This window comes from Mustela putorius, unplaced genomic scaffold (assembly GCF_011764305.1).
Source record: "Mustela putorius furo isolate JIRA1106 unplaced genomic scaffold, ASM1176430v1.1 tig00000174_pilon_pilon_pilon, whole genome shotgun sequence".
Lineage (NCBI taxonomy): Eukaryota > Metazoa > Chordata > Mammalia > Carnivora > Mustelidae > Mustela > Mustela putorius.
Genome location: NW_025421304.1, coordinates 31,157,673 through 31,181,043, shown reverse-complemented (window position 1 = coordinate 31,181,043; position 23,371 = coordinate 31,157,673). Strand labels below are relative to the sequence as shown.

Below are 23,371 nucleotides of genomic sequence, written 5' to 3'. Positions count from 1 at the left end.
AGTACAGTAAGGAAAGATGCAGGGTCTCTGATTCCCACCCAGCCCCCTCTTCCTAATATTCTCAGGATGCAGTTTGATAGGAAGCGAAGGAGTGGTGGTTGCCATGGTAACCGCATTCTTATCAATACCCGTCCACAGGAGATTTGCTGGGTGGCCAGTCGCCCCACGCCCTGATACTGGGGTCAGAGAAAAAGCAATCCATTCATCTGGTGCTGAAGTCTGCTCTGGAAGGATGTAGGTCAACCCGGCCTACCCCTCCACACAGATGAGACCGGGGTAGCAGCTGCCTCCTGGGGGATGGATGAGATCTGCCCTGAGAGAGACCAAGTAGCAAAGGCCTTTCCCTCCAATGGTGGAGGATGTCCCCTTCTGGGCCCCACAGCCCCAGCCTCCCTATCCAGTCTCTGCCCCTCTCCTTCTGCGTTCAGCTTGTAGATCCTGACAATTCTTATTTGGCTGCTTTGCCCCCGCTGGACCATGAACCGCTCTGGGGAGTAAGCCCACATCGAAGACTTGTCTGTAGCCCCCCCCAGCCCCCCACCCCCCGCCGCAGAGCACCAGGCACAAAGATGAACTATTGTTACTCCCAACAGTATAGGTTTGTTGAATTGAGCCGCCTTTTGTCTCTTCGCTGGGGGCACGGAGAGGAAGAGGTGGTGGGATTTCTAGTAGGTGTGAGACCCTCCTGCTGCTCAGGCTGGGCAAGGTGGGCTGGGGAAGGGACCTCTTTCTACCGTTGCTGGGTCCTGCTGGGTCCTGGCTCCTCCCCCCGCCTCCACGGTTAGTCTTCCCTTTCTCCTCCTCTTCCTGGTAGCTGGGGGTTCTCGAGCTTTCCCTGCCCACCCTGTCAAGTAGCCCTGGGAGCCCCTCCCCCCATTCCACGACGTCATCTTTCCTTTTCCTTGCTGTTTGTCTGCCCAGCCCCACCCCCACCCAGTTAGAACATAAGACCCATCCTGGCAGACCCCGTCTAGCTCACTTTTATACCCCTGGGGCCTAGCATACAGCAGGCACAAAGTGAATGCTCAAGAAATGTTGAATGAATGAATGAATGAATGAATGAATGAATGAAACCTAGATCAGCAATTAGGATACTCCAATTCTGGTCCCGCCTTGCGGTGTGTCTCTGAACAGATTGCTTACAGTCTCTGTGCCTCAAAAGTTTCTTTGTCACAAGAGGAGGATTCTACGCTGCCCTGTTAGGATCCTGTGTGTCTGGAAGGATTATGACAACTTGGAAAATGGGACCTCGGTCTTGTGCAGTGTCATATCCCTCCCCCATGGCAACCTACACAGGGCTTCACACATAGTGAGGCTTCAGATTATCTCCTGAAGCAAAGAGAGAAGCGAATGTGCTTTGAAAAATTAAAAGCGTTGTATCCGTGAGCCATTCCTGATGTTCACAAGTGTCCATGTCTCCTGCTGGGCAAGGCACAGGCTGATTGTTGGGTTCTGGAGGTTATTAAACCACCTTAAAACCTTTCTAGAACAGGAATAAACACAAGGACATTTATTCTTAGTAAGTTTCAGAGAAACTGCAAGGAAAAGGTGGGTCCCACAGGTCTGTACTCTTCGAGATTTCTTCTTCTCGTTCAGATTGCTCAATGGGAGGTGGCTCAGTGCTGGCCTCACCTGCTTTGGCCTCCTGTACCCAACTCTTCCTGGCTGAAAGCAAGCAGCCCAAGGGCAAGATGTCCCCTGGCCTAGGAAGAAACACCTGCCGTGGTGGTGATGACCACTGGCATTTTGGAGGCTCACTGTGGGCCAGCACTTTCCCTGTGTTTTTACCCCCGTGGAGTCTTCACTGCCAATGGTAGGAGGCGGGCACCGTCATTATCCCTATTTTATAAGTGAGGAAACAGGTCCGGAGAGGTGACATCCCAGAGCGAAACGGTGAGTAATAGAGGCAGCACAAGAAGTGGGTGTGGGTGCCTCTGCAAGAAGTGTGGGTAACCCGCCCGCACCCCCCTTCTACAGCAGGTGCCGGAGCTGGCGGGGAAGTGGCATAGCAGGGCCAGCTCTGAGGGTGGGGAGAGATGCTGGTCAGAGCTGAAACCCATCCTTCTGGATCATTGCAGGGACTGGTGAGGCAGAGAAAAAGCACTTGTTCCTTCAACTCCGAGGCATCATCAACTAGACTGCCTTTTGCCTAGAAAGCCCTTGGCCCTTCCGCTCACGCCCCCTCTCCCACTGGCCTCACAGGCCATTAGGCGCACGCTCATGAAATTCCAACCGTCGCAAGAACGATGACCACTCTATGCCAGGGGGGAAAAGGGAGCTCCAGTCCCCTTCCCCCACCCCCTAAATACAATCACATATTTTGCCTGCTGAGAAAAATAGATCATTTATCTCACGGGATCCTCTCCATGCCATGTTTATTGTGGCATCTTCTCCACTAGGGGGCGCGTCTGTGGCTATTTATTGGGAATCTAAATTTTCAGGGGATGCGGGGGGGGGGGGGGGGGGGGGCAGAGGGTGGGGAGAACCTCCACCCCCACCGCAACCCCATCCTACCCCCAAGGGCCAGGATAAATACTCCTTTTTTATTGTCTCTGTTTCACTTGTAATTCCATTTGCCCTTGACAAAAGCTACCAGTTGGCTATTCTCTATAGGAACCTTAATCAATTGTTTTAGATCAGATTTGAAACTTGACTTTAGGCCCGTGGTTTCCAAACTTGCTGCTCATAGAAATCATCTGGGGAGCTTAAAACAAAAACAAAAACAAAACAAAACAAAACAAAAAAAAAACAAAAACAAACCGTGATGCTTAGTTCACACCCCCAAACCAATGGCAACAGCATGTCTGGTGGAAGCCAGACATCCATATGAGAGGTGCCTGGGTGGCGCAGTGGGTTAAAGCCTCTGCCTTCAGCTCAGGTCATGATCCCAGGGTCCCGGGATCGAGCTCCACATCGGGCTCTCTGCTCAGTGGAGAGCCTGCTTCCTCCTCTCTCTCTGCCTGCTTATGATCTGTCAAATAAATTTTTAAAAATCTTTAAAAAAAAAAAAAAAGATCCCAGGAGATTCCAGTTTGGGGGAGTGTGGGGGAGCACTCCCTTCGGCCTGTCTGATTTCCAGCCCAAAAATGCCTGCTCTCAATCACAGCAGGGACTAGTGACCTTGGCCATGGGCTCAGTTTACCCAGTCTATGGGCCATCTTGGTTTAAGACTTGAGAACCTAAAGGGCTTCTCACCACTAACTGTGATCTTCAAAGTCGGGCACTGACCTTGGGGCCCAGTCCTGATCATTGCAGGACTGATTCATTCCATCTTCTGCACAAGTTCTGGTCATTGAACTGGAACCACAGTCACGTTCACGGTGCACTCATAATGGGGGGGCTTGGTACATACAAAATCCCATTTAAGTGTCAGAACTCATTTTGCAGCTGATACGGGTTAATGACTTCGCCAAAGTCCTACAGGCAGTGAGCGAGCAGAACAGGGTTTTCCCAGGTGCTCACAGACCAGAGGGCCTCCTCTCTTCATGGCTGTGCAGCGGGTTGCCTCCCCTCCTCATAATCCCGGTGACGGATGCTCTCGGGGGGCCCCCAGCCCAAAGGAGGGACGCCCTGCCTTTCTCTTCCCACTCTTCCTTTCTGTGTTAGTTTCCCAGAACTGTTGTAACAGAGTCCCACAGGCCAGGCGGTTTAAACCAACAGAGGTTTTTTTCTCTTCCTGTTCTGGGGCTGGAAGTCCATACCTAAGGCATCGACAGAATTGCTTCCTTCTGGAGGATCTTGGGGACAATCCTTCAGTGTCTCTCTTCCAGCTTCTAGTGGTTGCTGGCAATCCATGGCGTTCCTTAGCTTGGAGAGAACATCACTCCAATCTTGTCTCAGTCTTTATATCATCTTCTTCCCTATGTGTCTCTGTGTCTCCATGAGGCCTTCTTATAAGGACACAGGTCATTGGATTAGGGCCTACATAATCTACTATGGCTTCATCTTCACTAATTACCCTATTTCCAAGTGAGGTTACATTCTGATGTTCTCCGTGGACATGGATTTGGGGGCACGGGGGACACTCTTCAACGCGGGATACCCTCCCACTCCAGAGACCCAAATTCTGTCTCGGGCCTCATTCACCCCTGCAACCAGGGTCTGCCACCTGCTGACTAGCTGGGATGCTGATGACCTTGTGCCCCGCCCCCCCACCATCATCCCGTTAAATTCTGGATCCTGGGCTCACCCAGCCAGCTGCGGACAGTTCCGCCCACTTCTACCAGCTTGGCTCGGATCCTGGTCCCTCCCAGTGTTCTCCCGTCTACTGAATGTATACCCCAAAGGCCCGCGGTTACTGATCTTGCAGCTGTACAGTTGGAAACACCCTGGGGGCAGGACCCACGTCCCTCACGCTGCACAGTCGGAGGCCAACCCAGACACACCTGCTTGTTGACCAAGAAGTTCTCCCTGAAGCCCTGTGACTTCCCCACCCCCTCACCCCACCCCATTAGTCTTACTATTCAGCGCCTAGGTCAACTGCTTTTTTCTTTTTCTTTGCTTTCTTCACAGGAAATGGGTATATTGAAGGTAAAGAGCTAGAAAACTTTTTCCAGGAGCTGGAGAAAGCAAGAAAAGGCTCTGGCATGGTAAGTCCAGTACTTTGTCGAACTGTTTGATTTTTTTCTATCATCCTGATCGTGGCTTCGGTCAGCATTGTCTGTCCCAAATTCTGCGTCTCCTAAGCCAGCCTGACATCTCTGGCCTTGACCTTCCAAGTTTTTCTTTCATTTGTAAGAATTTTTTTTTTTAATTGGAATAATCCCTTAAAAAGAGAACCTTCCTGCAATACCTTTGGGTGTCTGGGATTGAGGGGTGTTTGTGAATGGGTATCAGGGGTTACTAAACCCCCCAAAACTGCAAAGTTTGTGTCTATGTATATGTGTATAAAACCCTTTTATTTTCCTAAGGAATAGTCCAGAGCCTATCTAAGATTCTCAGGGGGGTCATGACTCCATTGGATGCTTCAGGGGTTTCAAGTGTCTTTATTTGAGACCAGAGTTTCTCAGCCTCGGCTCTATGGACAGGGCTGGATAATTCTTGGTCGTGGGGAGGTGGGGGGGGGCTGTCCTGTGATTGTAGGATATATAGCACCGTCACTGGTTCTCCCCATGAGATGTCAACAACATCCTCTTCCAGTTGTAGCAATCAAAAATGTCTCGAGAAATTACCAAAGGTCCCCTGTGGGAGCCACAGAATAATCCCCACCCGAGAACCACTGTTCTAGACCAACAGAGTCTGGAATCCTCAGCAAGGACCTAGAGGGAAACTTGGTTGCTCCAAACCAGCATCTGAACCAGAGAGTACGTCCTGGCCTCATTCGCGGTGGTGTCAGTCTGCCTTTCTTAGCCTGCCTGAAGCTACTCCAAATCACATCCCACCCCTTCACAGCAGGGTCACTGTGAGGCCTGTAGTCACAAGCTTACACTATTAAATTCACGAAAGCCTTGGGAGGACTGTCTGAAATACCGAAAAGCTGAGGTAATTGGACCTAGTTTATTGCCATCCCCGCGTCTGGTTCTCAGATATACACAGTCAGACCCATCACCTCCCCCAGCTCCCGCTGGTCCCTTGGGGGTCTCCCCACTCTCTCCTGCTACGTGTCTGTTGGCCGATCCCCTGCCTCTTAGCAAGTCTCCATGGGGCAATCTGGGAGACAAGCAGCAAATCCACCAGTGAGCTCCTGGTCCACAGCCCGGCGGAGCGCCCCAGCGAGAAGGAGGGCCAGCCATGGACTTCGGCGATGGCCTTGATTCATGGGTTTGTTTATCAACTGTTCCCCCATCACCGCTCATTACTAGGATAATGAAGCCTGCCTCCCAGAAATCCCAGGCATGAAAACTGATTCTGGGATCAGTGCTTCTAGACTGAAATCTTAGTCACTCCCCATCTCAGATGGCTTCAGGGGTGATTCTCAAGTCTGTCAACAACATCTCAACTGACAGCATCCGTGACTGGTGTTCAGAGCAGCTGGGCAGAAGGGATAGTAGCCTTGGAAGCAGGAGCCTCAAGTTCCAATTCTAGCTACACCGGCTGGTGACCTCGGGAGAAGACACGGCCCCCCAGTGTGCACCGGTGTGTAGAACGGACAGACGACTCACCCCACCGGGGCTGCTGTGAAAACTCAATCAGCTCACCCCATCTGGGATCCAAGCCTAGGAGCATCCCGTGCACACTCGAACATATAAGGCAGGAAATACTGATGAATAAATCCTGGCAAATTGAAACCGCTTCCCAGGTAGAAAGAACAGACTCTAATCTGAAGAATGGGTAGAATTCTCCGGGCCCGATCTGAGGAAGCGCGCAACCCCCCCGGAAGTCATCAGAGAAGGCAAGAGGCGCCATCAGCTGTACAAGCAGACTGCCCATTGGTGAGGGTTAAGGAAGAACGTGTTCATACACGGAACTATTCAGCAGCACCCAAAACAGGCCAAGATTGGAGAATTTCAGAGAGCCTTAGATTTACAGTGGGCAGTGATGGGCCAAAGGAGCTTTTGAAATTCTCTGCCTTTGGAGTAGTCACAATAATTGCACAGATGATTGAAATTACCCCTCAGCTATATGAAGACTTTCTCCTCACCTTCCTCCTGGCTTAAAATCAGAGTGAAAAATACCGTAAATTCCCTTTAGACCTGACAGAAGAAAATGCATGATTTACCTTGCTCTGAGGTAGTGCTGGTTTCCTCCTCGAATAAGTTGGCTTGTATGAGAAGCTGCCTTGGTAAAATGTTGGGGCCTCAGTTCTCACATCTGAGTGATGGGAATAAGTCCTCGCCCTTCCGACAAAGCTGTGGTTTAATCCCGTCTCAAAGGCAAAAGGGCATGTTTGATTGCATAAATTACATGGGATGGGGGTGTATGTCCCCAGGTGACCAAGCCTCAGAGGGGAGATCGCTTGGACTTGGAGCGATCTTGGGAAGGAGATACTTGGGAAGGAGTGGGGCCCTGACCAGTCAGAGCGTCAGCCCGGCCCGGTTCTGGGGCTGCAGATCTGGGGCGTAGAACGCTCCATGCCACTGCCACACCAAGCAGGTAAGAGATCTGTAGTTCCCGTGGGGCCCAGCAGCACAGTCAGTCCCCTCCTTTGTTTTTCCCCAGATGTCAAAGAGTGACAACTTTGGGGAGAAGATGAAGGAGTTCATGCAGAAGTATGACAAGAACTCCGACGGCAAAATCGAGATGGCAGAGGTGAGTCCTACATCCTGGCTAAGAGCTATGGGGGAGAGGGGTTCCCGTCACCTCCACTCTGCCAAGCACAAGTGTCCTTCTAGGCCTCTAAAAGGGGGGAGGGTGGTCTGGAAGCCCCCACCCCACCTCCAGCACTTAGGCTGATCAACAAGAACAGGCAGGATTTTTCTGAGCCTCACAAGGAAAGAAGCAACAAACAGTGGCCTAAGACAGGGAGGGAGACCTTACGTGCTCTCACGGTCCCAGCAGCTACTCCGAATGGGTGAGGAGCCCAGCTTGAGAGAGGAAGAACAGGACCGTTGGAGAACAAGAGAGTTCATGCCCCGCCAAAAGGCATCCCAAGGCAATAGTTTTAATTACTTAATTAATTTGTAAACACGTAATTTACATATGTAACACATATCACTTATATATTATATACACACACATACATTTGCATAAATACAGATTGCTAAAACAAATCGAGGCATATTAAAAATTTTAAGAGTGTATTTGAGGAAAAATTGATTCAAATGGGGCAGAGCCAAACCACAAGTGATCAGGAACACTCCCACCAACAGTAGCTAGGGAAAGAATCTTATAGAGAAGAAGTGGGAGCAGAGCAAGGAAGGTATTTGATTGGCTATCGCTTAAGTGGTTGCATTATTTGGGAACCCCTCCTGGGCTGTTGTGACTGGTTTCCATTTGGGTTTGCTCACATAGGCTACTAAGGCAGTAAGGTCACCTCAGTTTAATGGCTTCCTTGTCTAATTAAACAACTTATGTATCCACACATACATTCCTACGTACACGGTACGTACGCGTGCGCGTGCCGCTGGCCATCAGTTTGTGATGTGTGGTCTAAGGCTCGGGAATAATGACCGCAGCACAGGAATGAGGGCATAGCTCCACCCAGGGTGGATTGGGTGGAATGCTGCCTTAGTCCGCGCCCCAGAAAAGGAGACTGAGAAAGGACTCAAGTGGGGGGGATTTATTGAGAGAGAACTCTCGAAAGAAAGGAAGAATGTAGCAGGAAAAGGCAGAGGAAGGAGCTAAGGAAGGACATGGTGTCCGACGGAGCTGGGTCTTGGCCTGATCTCACGGGGAGCTCTGGAATGAGGATTGCACCAGAGGTGGTCTCATCCTGGGGCAAGGGATGGGGTGGTCCTTCGTACCCCCAGTTCAGTCAGTCGTTGAATACAGGCTGCCCCCTCCAGGTTGGGAAAAGTGGAGGGGGGTGCCTGAGGCAGTGGTGGTTTGTGGAGGGCAGCTCTGATGCAGGGAGCAGCTCTGAGCCATTAGTAGGTGTCCTTCACAGCATGAGGGGTGGCCCACCAGCCTAGCTAAGGGGGGTCTGGGAAGGGCACCAAGAGCATAGATGTCTGAGCCGCAAGTCTCAAAGAATCCTGACTCAAAAGGGCTTAAACCGGGGGTCACCAGACTTTTTTCTGGAAAGATCCAAATTATGGTACATGTTTTAGGATTTTTAGACGACATAGTTTCTGCCACAATTCTTCCAACTCTGCCACTGTGGCAGAAAAGCAGCCATAGACAGTATGTAAATGAATGGGCATGGCCATGTTCCAAGACAAGTTCATTTGTAGAAACAGGCATTGGGCCAGATTTGGCTCACGGGCCATTGTTTACCTACTCCTGGCTTAAACCATGAGAGGCTCCTAGTGAGACAAGCGCCACGAGAAGGAATGGCTCTAGATGAAGGAGGCCAGGTCCCCAGCTCTGCTTCTCTGCACTTCTCTGCCTCCCAAAACACCTTCATCTTCAGGCTGGCCTGCTGCTCCAGCCACCCCATCTGCAAGCACCCACGTCGGGATGCAGAAAGGATCCGTCCCATTTGGCTCCTCCTGGGAGCGAGCCGGGAGTACTTTTAGCAGACCTCCCCTCACATCCCATTGGCCAGAACTCGGTCACATGCCTACTCATAAGCCAATCCCTGGCAAGGGAATTAGCCCATTTACCTGACTCACACCAATCAGGATTTGCCTGTGACCCAAGGAAGCTGGGAGCAAAATAAGGGGGTGCTGAACAAGGGAATTCTTGCATTTTCTGAAAATCAGATTTGTTGAGGTATAATTTATATACAATAAGCTGCACTGATTGGGAGAGCCAAGTTCTGGGAGCTCAGACGTTGTGCACAGCCATATAATTACCACCACGATCAAGACAGAGCATTGCTATTGCCCTTAAACATCCCAGGCCAATTTGCAACCACGTGGATGGAACTAGAGGGTATTATGCTTAGCGAAATAAGTCAATCAGAGGAAAACAACTATCATATGATCTCCCTGATATGAGTAAGTGGAGATGCAACTCATATGGGGGGGGGGGGGGTAGGAAAAGAATAAATGAAACAAGATGGGATCCGGAGGGAGACAAACCATAAGAGACTCTTACTGTCACAAAACAAACTGAGGGTGACGGGAGGGATAGGGAGAGGGCGGTGGGGTGATGGACATTGGGGAGGGTATATGATATGGTGAGTGCTGTGAAGTATGTAAACCTGGCGATTCACAGACCTATACCTCTGTGGCTAATAATACATTATATGTTTATTTAAAAAATTTTTTTTAATTTAAAAAAAATAATAAATTTTGGTAAAATAGTTAAAAAAAAAAAAATCCCAGGCCACCACTCATCTCAGATTCATTTGCCTTCTTTAGAATTTTATATCACTGGAATCATCTATTAAGTATTCTTTGGGAGACCGGACACTTGCATTTTTGAAGGGGCTCCACTATCTGTCCCTCTAGCTGGGGGGCGGGGGGGGATGCACTCCTCAGAACATCCTTCTTCCCTTTTGAGGGGCTATTCTCAGGAAGAAGAGCAAAATGCGGGTCCCACACTGCCTTGCCACTGGCCATTCACCGCCCTCTGGCCGAGTGGGCTCCGCTCCCTGGCGGGGCCTCCAGTAACGTGTCTGTGTCTCTGTGTTGCTCTCTGGCCTCCCGCAGCTGGCACAGATCCTGCCAACGGAAGAGAACTTCCTTTTGTGCTTTCGGCAGCACGTGGGCTCCAGCACCGAGTTTATGGAGGTGAGGCCAAGGCGCTGCCTTTCTCCCATGTTCAGGGCCAGGCGTACCCCAGTGCCTGGAAGTGGTCCCCCCCCCAGGGGCGATGCTAAACCCCTTAGAGCTCCATGACTCAGAGTGTGGTCCCTGGACCAGCGCCATCTGCATCACCATCACCTGAGTGCATGTGAGAAACGCAGAGTCCCTGACCCACTGACTCAGAATCTGCCTTTCAGCAAGATCCCCGTATGATACGTGCACATCAAAGCGTGCAGAATAGAGTGAGGAGTAAGTGTGGGGAAGTACATGTGGGAAATGCCAGGTACGCGCTTATCTCCCCTTTGGGAACTGGTCCATAGACATTTGCATCTTGCCGTATCTTGGAAATCTTGCAGTGGAGAGACCTGTTTCACGTCCATTGGCTTCCAGAGCTCACGCACTGTGTTCTCAATAACACTGGTGTCCCTTGAGGTCAGGGTTCCAAGGAGCATGAGTGGGGAGCACAGATTTCTGTGCCATCCCAAAGCTGGAAAAGCCTGGGGGAGGGGCGGAATTTCAGTCTGCAGCATCTTCCAGTTCTGATTCTTTTTTTTTTTTTTTAAGGTTTTATTTATTTATTTGACAGACAGGGATCACAAGTAGGCAGAGAGGCAGACAGAGAATGAGGAGGAAGCAGGCTCCCCGGTGAGCAGAGAGCCCTACTCAGGACTCGATTCCAGGAATCTGGGATCATGACCTGAGCTGAAGGCAGAGGCTCTAAGCCACTGAGCCACCCAGGCGCCCCTTCCAGTTCTGATTCTTGACTGTGGTCTACACATCAGTGCTCTGCCCACCCTTGAAAGAGATCTTTGCAAAAGAAACTCTTTGAAATCCTCAAGTGAAGTAGACCACACAAACTCAATTTTTTTTTTTTTAGTAATATTGAACAGATAGATGCAGCCATGTGAAATCGCTGATATTTGACCATTTTTGATTTATAAAAATTGGAAACTCCATGATTCAACCAGATACATGACTAATCCTGATACCGGGCAAACTGCTGATTATTTCTTGGTATTTTTCTGGACTCTGCACCCTAGCTGTTTAAGATATGTGTCCCCCAGAGGGAAACTTAACCAATACCCCTCACACACTGCCTGCTAGGAGAATGACTGGCCTTCAACTTGACTCAAGTTGCCATTCCTCGTGTTAAATCCATGCCCAGACACCGGTAATCCCCTCTCCGTGATTTACTGCCTAAAACTAATGGAGAGTTAGCCCAGAAACCCACACGGCATGGAGTTCCCCACATGGGTAGAAAATTGGTTAGAAAGAACCAATTCTCAGGGCAGAAAAGTCATTTTTTAAGTGGCAGCTTGCCTAAGCCTCAGATATGGATTTAATTTTATGGTGCCTTAAAGGATTTTCTCCAGGCTTTTCAAGATGGCCAGATTCCGTAAGCTAGTCATTGACATTCTGGATTCTGTTCTTAGTCCTTCTCTTGCCTGTCTTCCTGGGGGGGTGGAAAGTCTGCATCTCCTTGCCAGAGCGCTGCTTTTGTGAGAGTCCATTTTTCTGTCTGTAGAAAAGGGAGCCTTATGCCTGATGGTTCTCTCCCTGATGGGGAGGGAGGCAGGCAAAAATCGGTATCTCTTCCACCTCTGATCTGGAAAATGGGGATGATGAATAGTTTGCGGGGGTGAGGGGAGCTGGAAAAAAGACCTTTCTCTCTGTGTGTCCCTCTCTCTCAAAGTCATTAGTGGTTTCTCTCTGTGTCGTTGATATGATTCCATATTCTTATCTGTCTCCATCCTTTAATCCACGGTACAGCTGAGACAACCCCCCGACCGAGTTTCCAGGGGACCCCACCGTCCCGCAGCACCACCCCCCTGGGCTTGGCCGCTTGTTCCATTTTCATCAGCTGGAAACAGGAATTGGTCCCTGTGCCGCCTTGAAAGGCTAGCGCCGGGCAGAGAGCTCTGTCCCACTGCTAAGCACAACATTGTAATTTCTAATTTTAGTGACGCCTCAGGATTTCTTTGAGATTTCACAAAGCCCAGGTCCCTTGAACTCTTTTCCTTGAATGGGAAGAGAATGACCCACTGATGGACGAGCACAAAGCACTGGCGGGAAGAGAAGTGAACGGGGAGAGCCTGGGGAGGAGGCGGGGGAGGCGGGGCCGGGGGGAGGGAGGTCAGAGCCGCTGAGGATCTCCGCCCCCCCCCACCCCCGGCCAAAAAAAAAAAAAAGAATCAAAGCGATGCTTTGCTCTGAGTGAGGACTGGGGTGCCTTCGGGTTACCCTCCTTTTTTTTTTTTTTTTCCAAGATTTTATTCATTTGTCAGAGAGAGAGAGGGCGGGGGAGGGGCAGAGGGAGAGGGAGAAGTAGGCTTCCTGCTGAGCAAGGAGCCTGATGTGGGGCTTGAGCAGGCGCCGGACTCAGCCACCCAGGCACCCCCAGGTTACCCTCCTTTTAGGCAGCTTTAGCCCCAACTTTTAGGGTCTATCTGCCTATTTTCTCAGTCAAGACTCCGATGAGCTAAACTCTAAGGCACTGGGTACATGCAGGTGGTTGGTGACGTCATATTTATAAACCTGCTCTTACTGGTTCTTTCTCAAGGGCAGGCTTTCTGGGCACAGGAAGGAATATTTGAATGGAACCAAAGCATTTTTCCTCCCCAGAGAAAAGACAATTCCCTGATCAAATACCATCTATCCAGGTTGTCCGTGGCATAAGTCTACATTTTTGCTGGGATTTGCTCATGTCTCATAACTTTTTAAGCAATCAGGTTCCCCAAAAAAATACTACCAAATTCCCTGAGTCACCGCTATCCCATGAGAATTACACAGCCTTGTTTGCTGGTATGGAAGAAAGGTCCCGGGTTATCTGGAAACTCACCCTCTGGACAATAAAAGGGAGGCATGACGGGGCGCCTGGGTGGCTCAGTGGGTTAAGGCCTCTACCTTCAGCTCGGGTCGTGATCTCAGAGTCCTGGGATCGAGCCCCACATCAGGCTCTCTGCTCAGCAGGGAGCCTGCTTCCTCCTCTCTCTCTGCCTGCCTCTCTGCCTACTTGTGATCTCTCTCTCTGTTAAATAAATAAACTTAAAAAATAAATAAATAAAAATAAAAGGGAGGCATGGACATAGAGAAGGGAGGAGATGCAGGGGATCCAAATTTGGCAAAATAATTAGTACCTGCTGATTCTTAGTAAACTCCGTGTCACCGGTGTGTGGTGTGCACTTTGGAGGTGAGGGAGAAGAGAGAAAAAGTCAAGGGAAGAAACCTTGAAAGAAAATAGAAGAAATATATTCAGGCACCAACTTAGATCAAAGATTTGGGGAAGTGGGGCCCTCTGGATTGATCAGGGAGAGGGGTGGTTTCCTTAAAAAACAGAGAAAGAAATGCTTTTTATCACACAGATGGGGGGCTAGCCTTGGGACAGCCCAAATGAGCTGACAGCACTACCACTTCTGTTCCCCTTCAGCTGTGGATGCCTTGTGCACCATGGTGAAGGCATGGAGGAGGGAGTACAGTGACTGCATCTGACCCTTCCAGAAGATTCTTACCCTTGGCTAAGGCCCCACCCAGACAATCAGAAGCTTCCAGAGCAGTAAAAGAACATGTTGTATACCCACAGCAAAAATTGGATCTACCAGATCCTAGTGCTAGAAGTTGCTTGGTTAGCACCTTAGAAAACCATAACCCTGTCCAAAAAAGAAAAGAAAACCATAACCGTAGTTACAAAATGATACAAAAAAGAGACCCCAGCCAGTTAAGAGTAGGTAGATAATTTCCCAGGGATTTTTTTTTTCCCCCTTTTCTGTGTGACCTTGGCCAAGACACTTTCCCCATTTCTTCATCTGTGACATGGAAGGGACTGGACTAGACCATCTCCACGTCCCCATCCCCCGGTAATATTCTTGAACATCAAGACCCAACCTGGTCCATTAAAGGGAACTGGAAGGAGGCTTAGAGGTATTGACGGGTCCTTGCAAATAGGTTGTCGTTCCCACTGCAGGCTTGGCGGAAGTATGACACAGACAGAAGTGGCTACATTGAAGCCAACGAGCTCAAGGTAGGATGGGCCTTGGGGAGGGTACGGAACGCACAGAGAATGGACTGAGAGGCCAGAGTGGTGGTAGGTTTAAGGAACCCAGGGAGGGAGGATATGCAGGGAGCCACGGGGCCAGGGAGCTTGACCAGACTCCACTCCTTTGCACATCAGTGCCCGGGACAGACAACTTCAAGACAACTCGGGCAGATCTGTCCCCTACCTGTGGGTCTACCACACCACCATCCCTCTGCGACCAGTGGTGCCCAGGCCGCTGCTTAGCCCTGGGTCCTGGGCTCCCTAAGGTGCCACAGCCAGTCTCTGCAGCCTCTCCTGGGGGCTGAAGTTGCATCCAGGCCTTCAGGATCATCCCACAAGCATTAGGGATTAGGGAATCAGGAGGGATGTAAGCCATACAAATGGGAGACCTCAGAAAACAGTGGTGACTGACTGAAGGAGCAAGTAATGAAGGAGGAACTGACTGCGTCAGGAGCTCTCAAGAGACCTTTTGTGTTCTAGGGATTTCTGTCTGACCTGCTGAAGAAGGCGAACCGGCCATATGATGAACCCAAGCTGCAGGAATACACCCAAACCATAGTGAGTGGGCAGAGGCACAGGACTGGGGTCTGCCCCACGCCAGCGGGATTCTGGGTTTCCAGGGTTCTTTGCTGGCGGAGTCTTCAGGCCCTGGTGAAGTGACTCCCAGTAGCAAAAGGGATGCTGGTCCCTGGCCTCACGCACCCTCTGAGATCCTCACTGAGCTAGGAGGAGACGGGAGCATCTGTTTCCATGACAACCTCCCCAGCTCTGGGAGAGGGTGCGCCTTTGCTGCTGGCCAGCCCAGCTCCTGGGGCCCTCCCCCGAGAAGAGGAGAGAGGAGCAGGGACCCATTTAGACCCTGCTGGTCTCTAGCCTCCAGGTGACCTCAGAGGGGGCAGAGCACACCCACCCCTCCCCCTTCCTCTCTTATGCAAGGGGATGGGTCAGGGTCCCCCCTGAGAGGTCAAAGCGAATCACCCAGGCACCTCTGTCTGTCCCCAACAGCTACGGATGTTTGACTTGAACGGGGATGGCAAGCTGGGCCTCTCGGAGATGTCCCGGTAAGTGTCCGAGCCCACCCCAGGGTCACTTCTCCCAGGACCTCTGCCTGCGGTCCTGTGCCACCCTCCCTGGCTCGAAGACCAGTCCGGGGTGAGGGGAGGGCTGTAAGAAGTGACAGGTCGGGTGTCATGAAGCTCAAGACCAAGCTAGAGAGAGTCCCAGCACCTCAGTGCGTCCGCCTCCCTCCGTGCAGACCTTGCCACTAATTCCTCCGTGCTCCGAGACGGTTTCCAGAACCACAGGCGCGGCTTCCACATCCCCCTCCACCCGCTGTTCCAGCCTCTGCCCTGTCTCCTAAGCTCTGCTCTAACGCTTCCTTTCCAGACTCTTGCCTGTACAGGAAAACTTCCTGCTTAAATTTCAGGTAAAAGAGCCTCTGCTTTTCTTCGCTTCCTCCTTTCCCTCAACCCCACGCACTTCATGCTGCCACCCTCCTGATGGCACCCCAGCGCACAGGTGCGCACACGCACGTGCAGACACACATGCACACACGCAGCCCTGTGCCTGCTCATGTGTACACACATGCACCCATGCACACATCCATGTACACACGCTCCCACATGCACACACGCTCCCACATGCACACATACGCGCTCACTCACACGTGTGCACGCAGGTGCACACGGATATACGCGCCCTCTCGGGCACACACCAGCGGTGCGCTAATTTGCATACACACACTGGCATGCACACACGCAGCGTGCATGCACACACCCTCTCCCAGGCTTCTGCTTCCCTCTTTAATACCCCGGGCCTTACAGGGCATGAAGCTGACCTCAGAGGAATTCAACGCGATCTTCACATTTTACGACAAGGTAAGACGGACAGCAGCGTGGGAGGGAAGAGCAGGGGCCCCGCCAGCAGGGGAGCCCCCAGCCACCGGCTCCGCTTTGTCCTTCGGGGGAAGGAGGGACTCAGTATTGCTCCCTTGTTGCCGGCTCATCATTTCGCATCGGAGCCAACGGTTTTGCTAGGCAGTTGGGAGGGAGAGGACCCCCTTACCGCCGTCACCCCTTCCTTTGCCACCTCACCTGTGTGACTCCAGTAGTCTCCCTTATAACCAAAGCCTGGAGGGTAAGCTTTAAATAGCCCCCGTGTTCATCCTGACATCTTAGGGAGTTAGCTAAATGCTTCTGGAACCTCCTCTGTATTTCCAATGCAAATGCAAAACACCGGGACACACCTTCGCCCTGGGGTTCCTGTCCCCCTGCCTGGGCTGGGGAAGTCAGCAGTTCGGTGTTATTTTGACCCCGCGGGGTGTGAACGCCTTCTGCTCGGAACAGAGGGAAGGTCGGACTCCGCAGGCTCCCTGGGAGGAGCTGGGGGTATCGGGAGGCCAGGGCCAGGGTGGTGCGGCCTGATTCTCAGAGCTCTGTGTGCCCCTGCCCCCCACCGCCAGGACGGGAGCGGCTACATCGACGAGAACGAGCTGGACGCCCTGCTGAAGGACCTGTATGAGAAGAACAAGAAGGTGAGCCGCGGAGCCCCGGGGCTGAGGGAGCTGGCCCTGGGGCAGGAGCGAGGCTTCTGAGGGAGGGGGAAAGGCCTGTGGGGTGCGTCCGCTCTCCTCTGATCACCCATAACTAGGCCACGGCAGTGTGGGGGCTGTTGTTTGGTTTCTGGATGGATGCTCCGTTGACGAAAACCCCCTTCGCACAAAGCTTCTTCCCCATTTCTGAGCAGCCCTCAGCAGTGCTGAGGACACCCACACTGTAATCACCTCCCCGTCCAGAACGCTCTTCCTCTTGCAAAACCCAAACTCCGCGCGCAGCAAACAAGAGCTCCCCAGCCCTCCCTCTCCCAGCCCCCAGACCCTCGGGCCCTGAGACCCCCACCAGGCTACCGTGTCTATAACTTGACCGCTTTCGGCACCTCCTACAAATGGTGGCATCAGGTCCTGTCTCTGTGACAGGCCTACCTCACTCAGCAGAACGCCTTCCAGGTTCACCCATGTTGTGGCAGTGCCGACATCCTTCCTTTTTAAGGCCGAGTAATATTCCAGGGTTTGTGTCCAGCACTTTCTATCTGCTCAGCCATCCCCAGACACTCGGGGTGGCCCCACCTGTTGGCCCTCTACCGTGTTGCGATGATAAGACGCTGGCAACCCGACCGCCATCGGAAAAGACTTTCCCCACAAAGAGAGTTGGGGGAACTTCCAATAATAATAGATGTTCATTGAATTTAAATTTACAAAAAAAAAAAGTGGGGGGAGAGTGATTTGGGAAAGAAGGGGCCAGTGGGAGATGAAGGTGAAGATATTTCTCCCTCTGTCCCCCCACCCCGTGTGTGCATGTGCGCTCTTTCCCTCTCAAATGAACAGATAAAATCTTGAAAAAATAAATAAATAAATGCAGAGTCTGGAGGTGGGCAAGAGGCTAAGAGGAGCCACGGAAGCATTTGTTCCCCTCAAAGAAAAGGCAAAAGGCGGGGAACCAAACTATTACTTTGCCTGGTGGTGTCGCTTGAAGGATAGACCCCAGGCGGCGGGCTCATCCGGGGCTGGAGGGCCCGCGGCGGCAGGGGCGGCGGCAGGGGGACCGGGACCGGGAGCCCGCGGCTCTCTTAGCAGCCACCTTCCTTCACCTCCTGGGATGCCTTTCTCTAAGCAAATGGTTTTGCTATTTTCTTTAATTAGATGATAAATACTCCATACTTCCTCACGGTGCCTAACCACCTTGCCTGCCAGGCACAAGCTAAATTTACTGCTCAATTTCAGGGGGAAAAAATTCACTGCAGCCTGAATCTGTCTCCCCTGCCACTTGCTTGCTTTCTGACCGCTTCATCTTTGTCCCGAATATCATGATTCATTTCTTTCATCCTACACTTTTTTTTGTTACCTACAAATGCTTTCTGAAAGAGGCAGAAAATAAATTATAAGTAAACACATGCTTCGTAGGAAGAAGGATGTCTTCACTAGGTGTTTGAACTCAGCGGACTCCTTCCTGGCACCAGACTCTAGGAGAAAATTATTTATGCAACCTTATGTGTCCAAGGAATGTTGGCATCCTAGTGGAAAATATCTTCAACTGTAATTGTATTAATGAGGCATCATTATTCTCCATGTGGTCCTGCTCGACACCTGAGGTTGATCGACCCTGAAGGCAAGCATTAAATCTTGGGAGTGACCTCAATTTTCTGCTCTGCGCCTAACTTTTTTTTTGTTAAGACTAATTTATTTGAGAGACAAAGAGAGCATAATGGGGAGAGGTAGCAGAGGTAGAAGGCCAAGGAGAAGCAGACTCCCTGCTGAGCTAAGACCCCCCCCCCAACACTGGGCTCCATCCCAGAACCCCAGGATTATGACCTGAGCCGAAGGAAGATGCTTAACCCAGCTGAGCCCGGGTGCTCCTAGGTTCTTTCTTAATTACCGCAAAATACAAATCCCACAGCCCCACAGGCTCACTCAAGATGTAGAAACAAAAAGAGGTGTTGAGGGTTAGGAAGCAACTCTGAAGGTTGGAGAACAATGATACAGTCATTTACCTGGGAGTCTTCCACCTGCCCGAAGCTCAGGATGTGGCCCCTGGGGATGGAGAGCAGGAACCAGTAGAGAGAACCACAGGACTGGAAACAGCACCTGTGCCGGGAGGGGAGCGGGCCGTGTTCTGTGAACCCACATGGCAGGTGCACATTTCCATTTGGATGGAGCGAGGTCTCGGACATGGTTTCTGAACAGATTCATGTTTGAGGTCCCTGAGGGACAGGCTGGTGTGATCAAACCTCAGTATTTTTTTTAAAGATCTTTTTTATTTGACAGACAGTGATCACAAGCAGGCAGAGAGGCAGGCAGAGAGAGAGAGGGAAAAGCAGGCTCCCTGCTGAGCAGAGACCGATCAGGATCCCAGGACCCTGAGATCATGACCTGAGCCGAAGGCAGAGGCTTTAACCCACTGAGCCACCCAGGCAGCCCAAACCTCAGTATTTCTCACCACTCCTGGGGCCACTGCAGCTCATTAAAGCCTTCCTCAGCTTCAAGCAGAACTTCTAGATATAGAAAGTGAGCACAGCCCTCTCACTGAATCAGTGTGGGGGGTGGGGTGGTTCTCCAGCTCCGTGTTGATATATGGGGTCCCTTCCTTGGCTCCTAATTTGAATGGTGGATAGTATAACAAACTAGGTGGTATTTGCAGGGACTTCAGACCTTTAGGGAAGATGCTCCCCAAAGCTAATATTAGGTATTGATGTTCTAATGTTGGCCTCCATTTTACAGGAGACAGTGGCCCTATGTCCATGGCTCACCTGTCCTCGTGGCCTCTGAATGGCCACAGAAGCCAGTGAACAAGAAGTAGGCCGGAGAGCTTTGCTGCTGGGAGGCGGCAGGAGTTAGGACTCCTTGTTTAAATGGGGGAGGTTGAGGAAAAGTATTTTCCGTGATGCCGGGGGACAAGATCAGGGAGCTTCCCTGGTGTTCTCTTCCTCACCTACAAGGACCCACAGCGAGTACCAGAGCCCCAGGGAGACGAGAACTTGATACAAGGCATGCAGAGACAGGGGCTAGCCAACTTGGGAGGGTGCGCTGGGTGTCAGGGGCTGCGCTGCCCATCGTTTGCGTCCATTCCCTCAGCTAACCATCCTAACACCTCAGTGAGGCAGACGCTGGTAATGTACCCATTTTACAGATGAGGCAGCTGAGCTGAGACTCAAAGGTTGACTGCTTTCCCCAAAGCAAGGCAGCCTTGCTTTAACAAAGCAGGGCTTTGGGACTCCAAAGCCCACGTTTGCAGGGATGGGAGAAGAGGAGCCTTCTGGTGGATGTGTCTGTGAATGAGCAGAAAGGACGCTCCACTGGAGCCATCCAGTGAGGGGCTCTTTCTCTCTCCGTGTGTCTCCTAGGAAATGAATATCCAGCAGCTCACCAACTACAGAAAGAGTGTCATGTCCTTGGCTGAGGCGGGGAAGCTCTACCGCAAGGACCTGGAGATCGTCCTCTGCAGCGAGCCCCCCATGTAAAGCGGGGTCGGGGGGCTGTTTCTCCGCCTCCCCCAAACCCTGCCCCCGCTGCCCGGCCACTTCTCCCCGGACCCCCGAGATCGTGAGCACCCCTCCTCCGCCCCTGCCGCCTGCACCCACCAGCCTGCAGAGCAGGAGGAGAGGAGAGGAGGGTGGGTTGCTGACGGGCCTCCGGGAGCCCTCTCCAACCTCCCCGGACCTGACCCGACTGGCACGCTGCTCTGCCCACCAAAGTGCACCACCCTAGTGGGCGGTGGGCGGGGACATGGGCGGAGCTTCCCTGCCCCTCTTCGCTGTGATGCATGAGCTCCTCTGCTGTATGATCTAGGCTTCTCTGTCCCACCGAGCAGACTCTTCCCTCCCACTCCCCTCTCCCCCGGTGCCACCGCCCACCCAAACCCCCTAGTTCCACCCACCACCTCGCTAATGGCCTAGCTGTCTTCTCAGAGTCCCTGTTCGTGGGTGCTGGCCCTTTGTCTTCTGGACTCCGCGTGCTCCTTTGCTCTGTGGGTTCCTTGTCTCCTTGTTTACCAAAGAAGAGTTTACAGACAATAAAGTGGAAACGTTCTGCGTGGAAGCTCACCCAGTTCTAGTCAAGGGGTCAACTTCTCTCTGCCGGCAGCAGCTCTTGACCAGGAGAGCGCCTGTCCTATGGGGTGGAGAGGGGGGAGCCATTGGGACCACCCAACTGGGGAGTCACCACAAAAAGCAGGGGCGTAGGACCCCAGGACTCTGGGCTGAAATGTCCCTCTGGAATGACTCTGGAATGACCCTCATCATTCCCCACCTGTCTCTTCACCAGCCTGTCCCTTCTTTGCTGCATGTGTCTCTTCTCCTCTGAGATAATGGCAGCAGTCATCCCTTCCCTGAAAGCGAAGTGCCCCCTCTTCTGCTAAACGGTGGACCTGAGGTATCCCCCACTCTTTGGAGAGAGGTGCTGTGATCGCCTCTACTGCACAGAAAAGGAAACTTAAGATTGAAGAGGTTAAGGAAGAGCCCCACATCTCATGGCCAGTGTGAGGCAGAGCTGGGGCACGCTCCCACGCACTGGACCCATCTTCTCTCTAGGAGGGACACCGGCTGGGTGTGGCCAACAGTGGGACCAGGTGATGTCCTCCAAGCTGGGGACACCGCCGACCAGGAGGTCTAGACCACCACAAAGCCAACCTCTCCTTCTCACAATGTAATGAGCCCCACCACTCCTCAGATGCCCCATGGCAGGGGGCCAGCCTGGCCCAGGCATCCACAGAGTTGAGATCCTAGAATACAGAAATAACTGATTTTTTAATGCAATCATTCATGGTCTACAGGATGCATTTTGACATATTTAATGCTGCAGGAATCCTATGCAATGGATCCTATTTTCAGACGGAGAACCTCCTCGGTGAGGCCCACCCTGATTAAACTGTAGCCACTGCACCCCATCACCCCTAGTTCCTCCAGGCAGCATTTTCCTCCATGGCACCATGAGCATGTGACCTGGTATGTGTTCCAGGCGCTCCCTCAGCCAGAGCGGGAGTTCCCGAGGGCGGCAAGCTCCCCCTGCCCATGCCTGCTCCACTCACATACCTCGAGCCCATTCCTCCCAGCGTCCCCACCCAGTACCCCAACATTGTCCTGCATTAGGGGCCCCCAAAGATGTCAGGACGTAGTCAATATGTCCTCTTACCAGGCAAAGGGGAATTAAGGTCCTGGAAGGAATTAAGGCTGCTCATCCGCTGACTTTAGGGAGATCACCCCAGTGCCCCAAGTAATCCCAAGGGTCCTTAGATGGCAAAGAGGGAGGCAGAGGTCAAGGGAGGCACTGTGGGAAAGGTTCAGCCGTCCCAGGTGGAAGCTGGAGGCATCCAGAAACTCAGCGAAGCAGGAAAACAGATTCTCCTCAGAGCTTGCAGAAGCCCCTCGAGGCTTTGACAGCAGCTCATTTTGGACTTCTGGCCTCCAGAGCGGTAAAATAATAGCGTGGGCTGTTTTAAGGCCCAAGTCTGTGATAACTGTGATAAATAACAGCAGCAAGAGCCTATGAGTCCACTGCAGACACACAAGGTGGCCCAGGTCCAAGAGCCGGAGGCTTCCTCGACCCCCAGCTGGGAGTTCCCAGCTGCCCCAGGACTCTCAGGGACTCAGCTGGTTCCAAATCTGGGAAGTCCTACTCAGCTTTCAGAGAACGTGCCCGCCCTGGTGCATTGTCCCCTCCTACGGGGACGGGAGTCCTCCAAACCTGGCAGACACCTTAGGGGCGCAGGTCTGTCTGCCACAGCTGAGGAGCTGAGCAGCCCACGCTGACCCCCGGCAGAGGCAGGAAGACACCAGAAAGTGTCTGCGAGTGGCGTACAAACACAAAAAAGACCGACATCACTGGGGCGCCGGAGTGGCTCAATTGGTTTTGCATCTGAGTCTTCATCTCAGCTCAGGTCTTAATCTCAGGGTTGTGAGTTCAAGCTCTGTGCTGGGCTGCACCCTGGGCAGGGAGCCTACTTGAAAACAAACACAAGATTGACATCGCTAGCCACTGGCGAGATGAGATACCATTACACACCAGCGGGAACCAAGTATCGTTTTTAAATGCCTTATTTCTGTTTCGAAAAGCAGAGTCTACTAAATTGTGTGAATTACAGGGAGCCCAAAGAAGAGAAGTCTTCCCCACAGAACCAGAAAAATATAGAGCCAAAAGACATTAAACAAAAGCACAATAAAATTCCCACATCATTTCATGCAGTCCTATGTAATCCATTCTTGTCCCACTGGAGCTTGGATTAGCAGTCTGCTTTCAGGATGCCACCTTGCTTCTGGAACAAAGAGAGTTCTGGAAATCCTGATGCGGCCCATAGGGCTAGTCAGAGAGCTGCTCTAGCGACATCTGCTCAGAAGCCCGAACGCTTGAGTCTATTCTTTCAAGGCAGGATGGCTGGAAGTACCTGGTACAGTCATTCTTCATGAGGCTGTAGGACTGTCCCTTGTCTCAGACACACAAACTGCATCCTGGGGCTTAGAGCACAGCCCCCAGGGAAACGTGTCCCAGAACAAGTTGTACAGTGTTGCCCCAGAACGCCTGTATGACAAAGCCTGTGTAGCTGTGATCTCACCAGGATCA

General features: G+C 52.0%; 1 protein-coding gene across 1 annotated transcript in view; it reads left to right on the top strand.

Moving 5' to 3' along the window:
• CALB2 (calbindin 2) overlaps positions 1-20,859 on the top strand; it is a 28,150-nt gene extending 7,291 nt beyond the window's left edge. The window contains exons 2-11 of the mRNA XM_045076286.1: positions 4,513-4,589; positions 7,099-7,188; positions 10,137-10,217; positions 14,194-14,250; positions 14,746-14,823; positions 15,271-15,326; positions 15,652-15,691; positions 16,089-16,142; positions 16,727-16,798; positions 20,161-20,859. Coding sequence (XP_044932221.1) covers positions 4,513-4,589; positions 7,099-7,188; positions 10,137-10,217; positions 14,194-14,250; positions 14,746-14,823; positions 15,271-15,326; positions 15,652-15,691; positions 16,089-16,142; positions 16,727-16,798; positions 20,161-20,277 — 722 coding nt within the window. The 3' untranslated portion in view covers positions 20,278-20,859. The remainder of the gene's footprint in view (positions 1-4,512; positions 4,590-7,098; positions 7,189-10,136; positions 10,218-14,193; positions 14,251-14,745; positions 14,824-15,270; positions 15,327-15,651; positions 15,692-16,088; positions 16,143-16,726; positions 16,799-20,160) is intronic.
• The last annotated feature ends 2,512 nt before the right edge of the window (positions 20,860-23,371 follow it).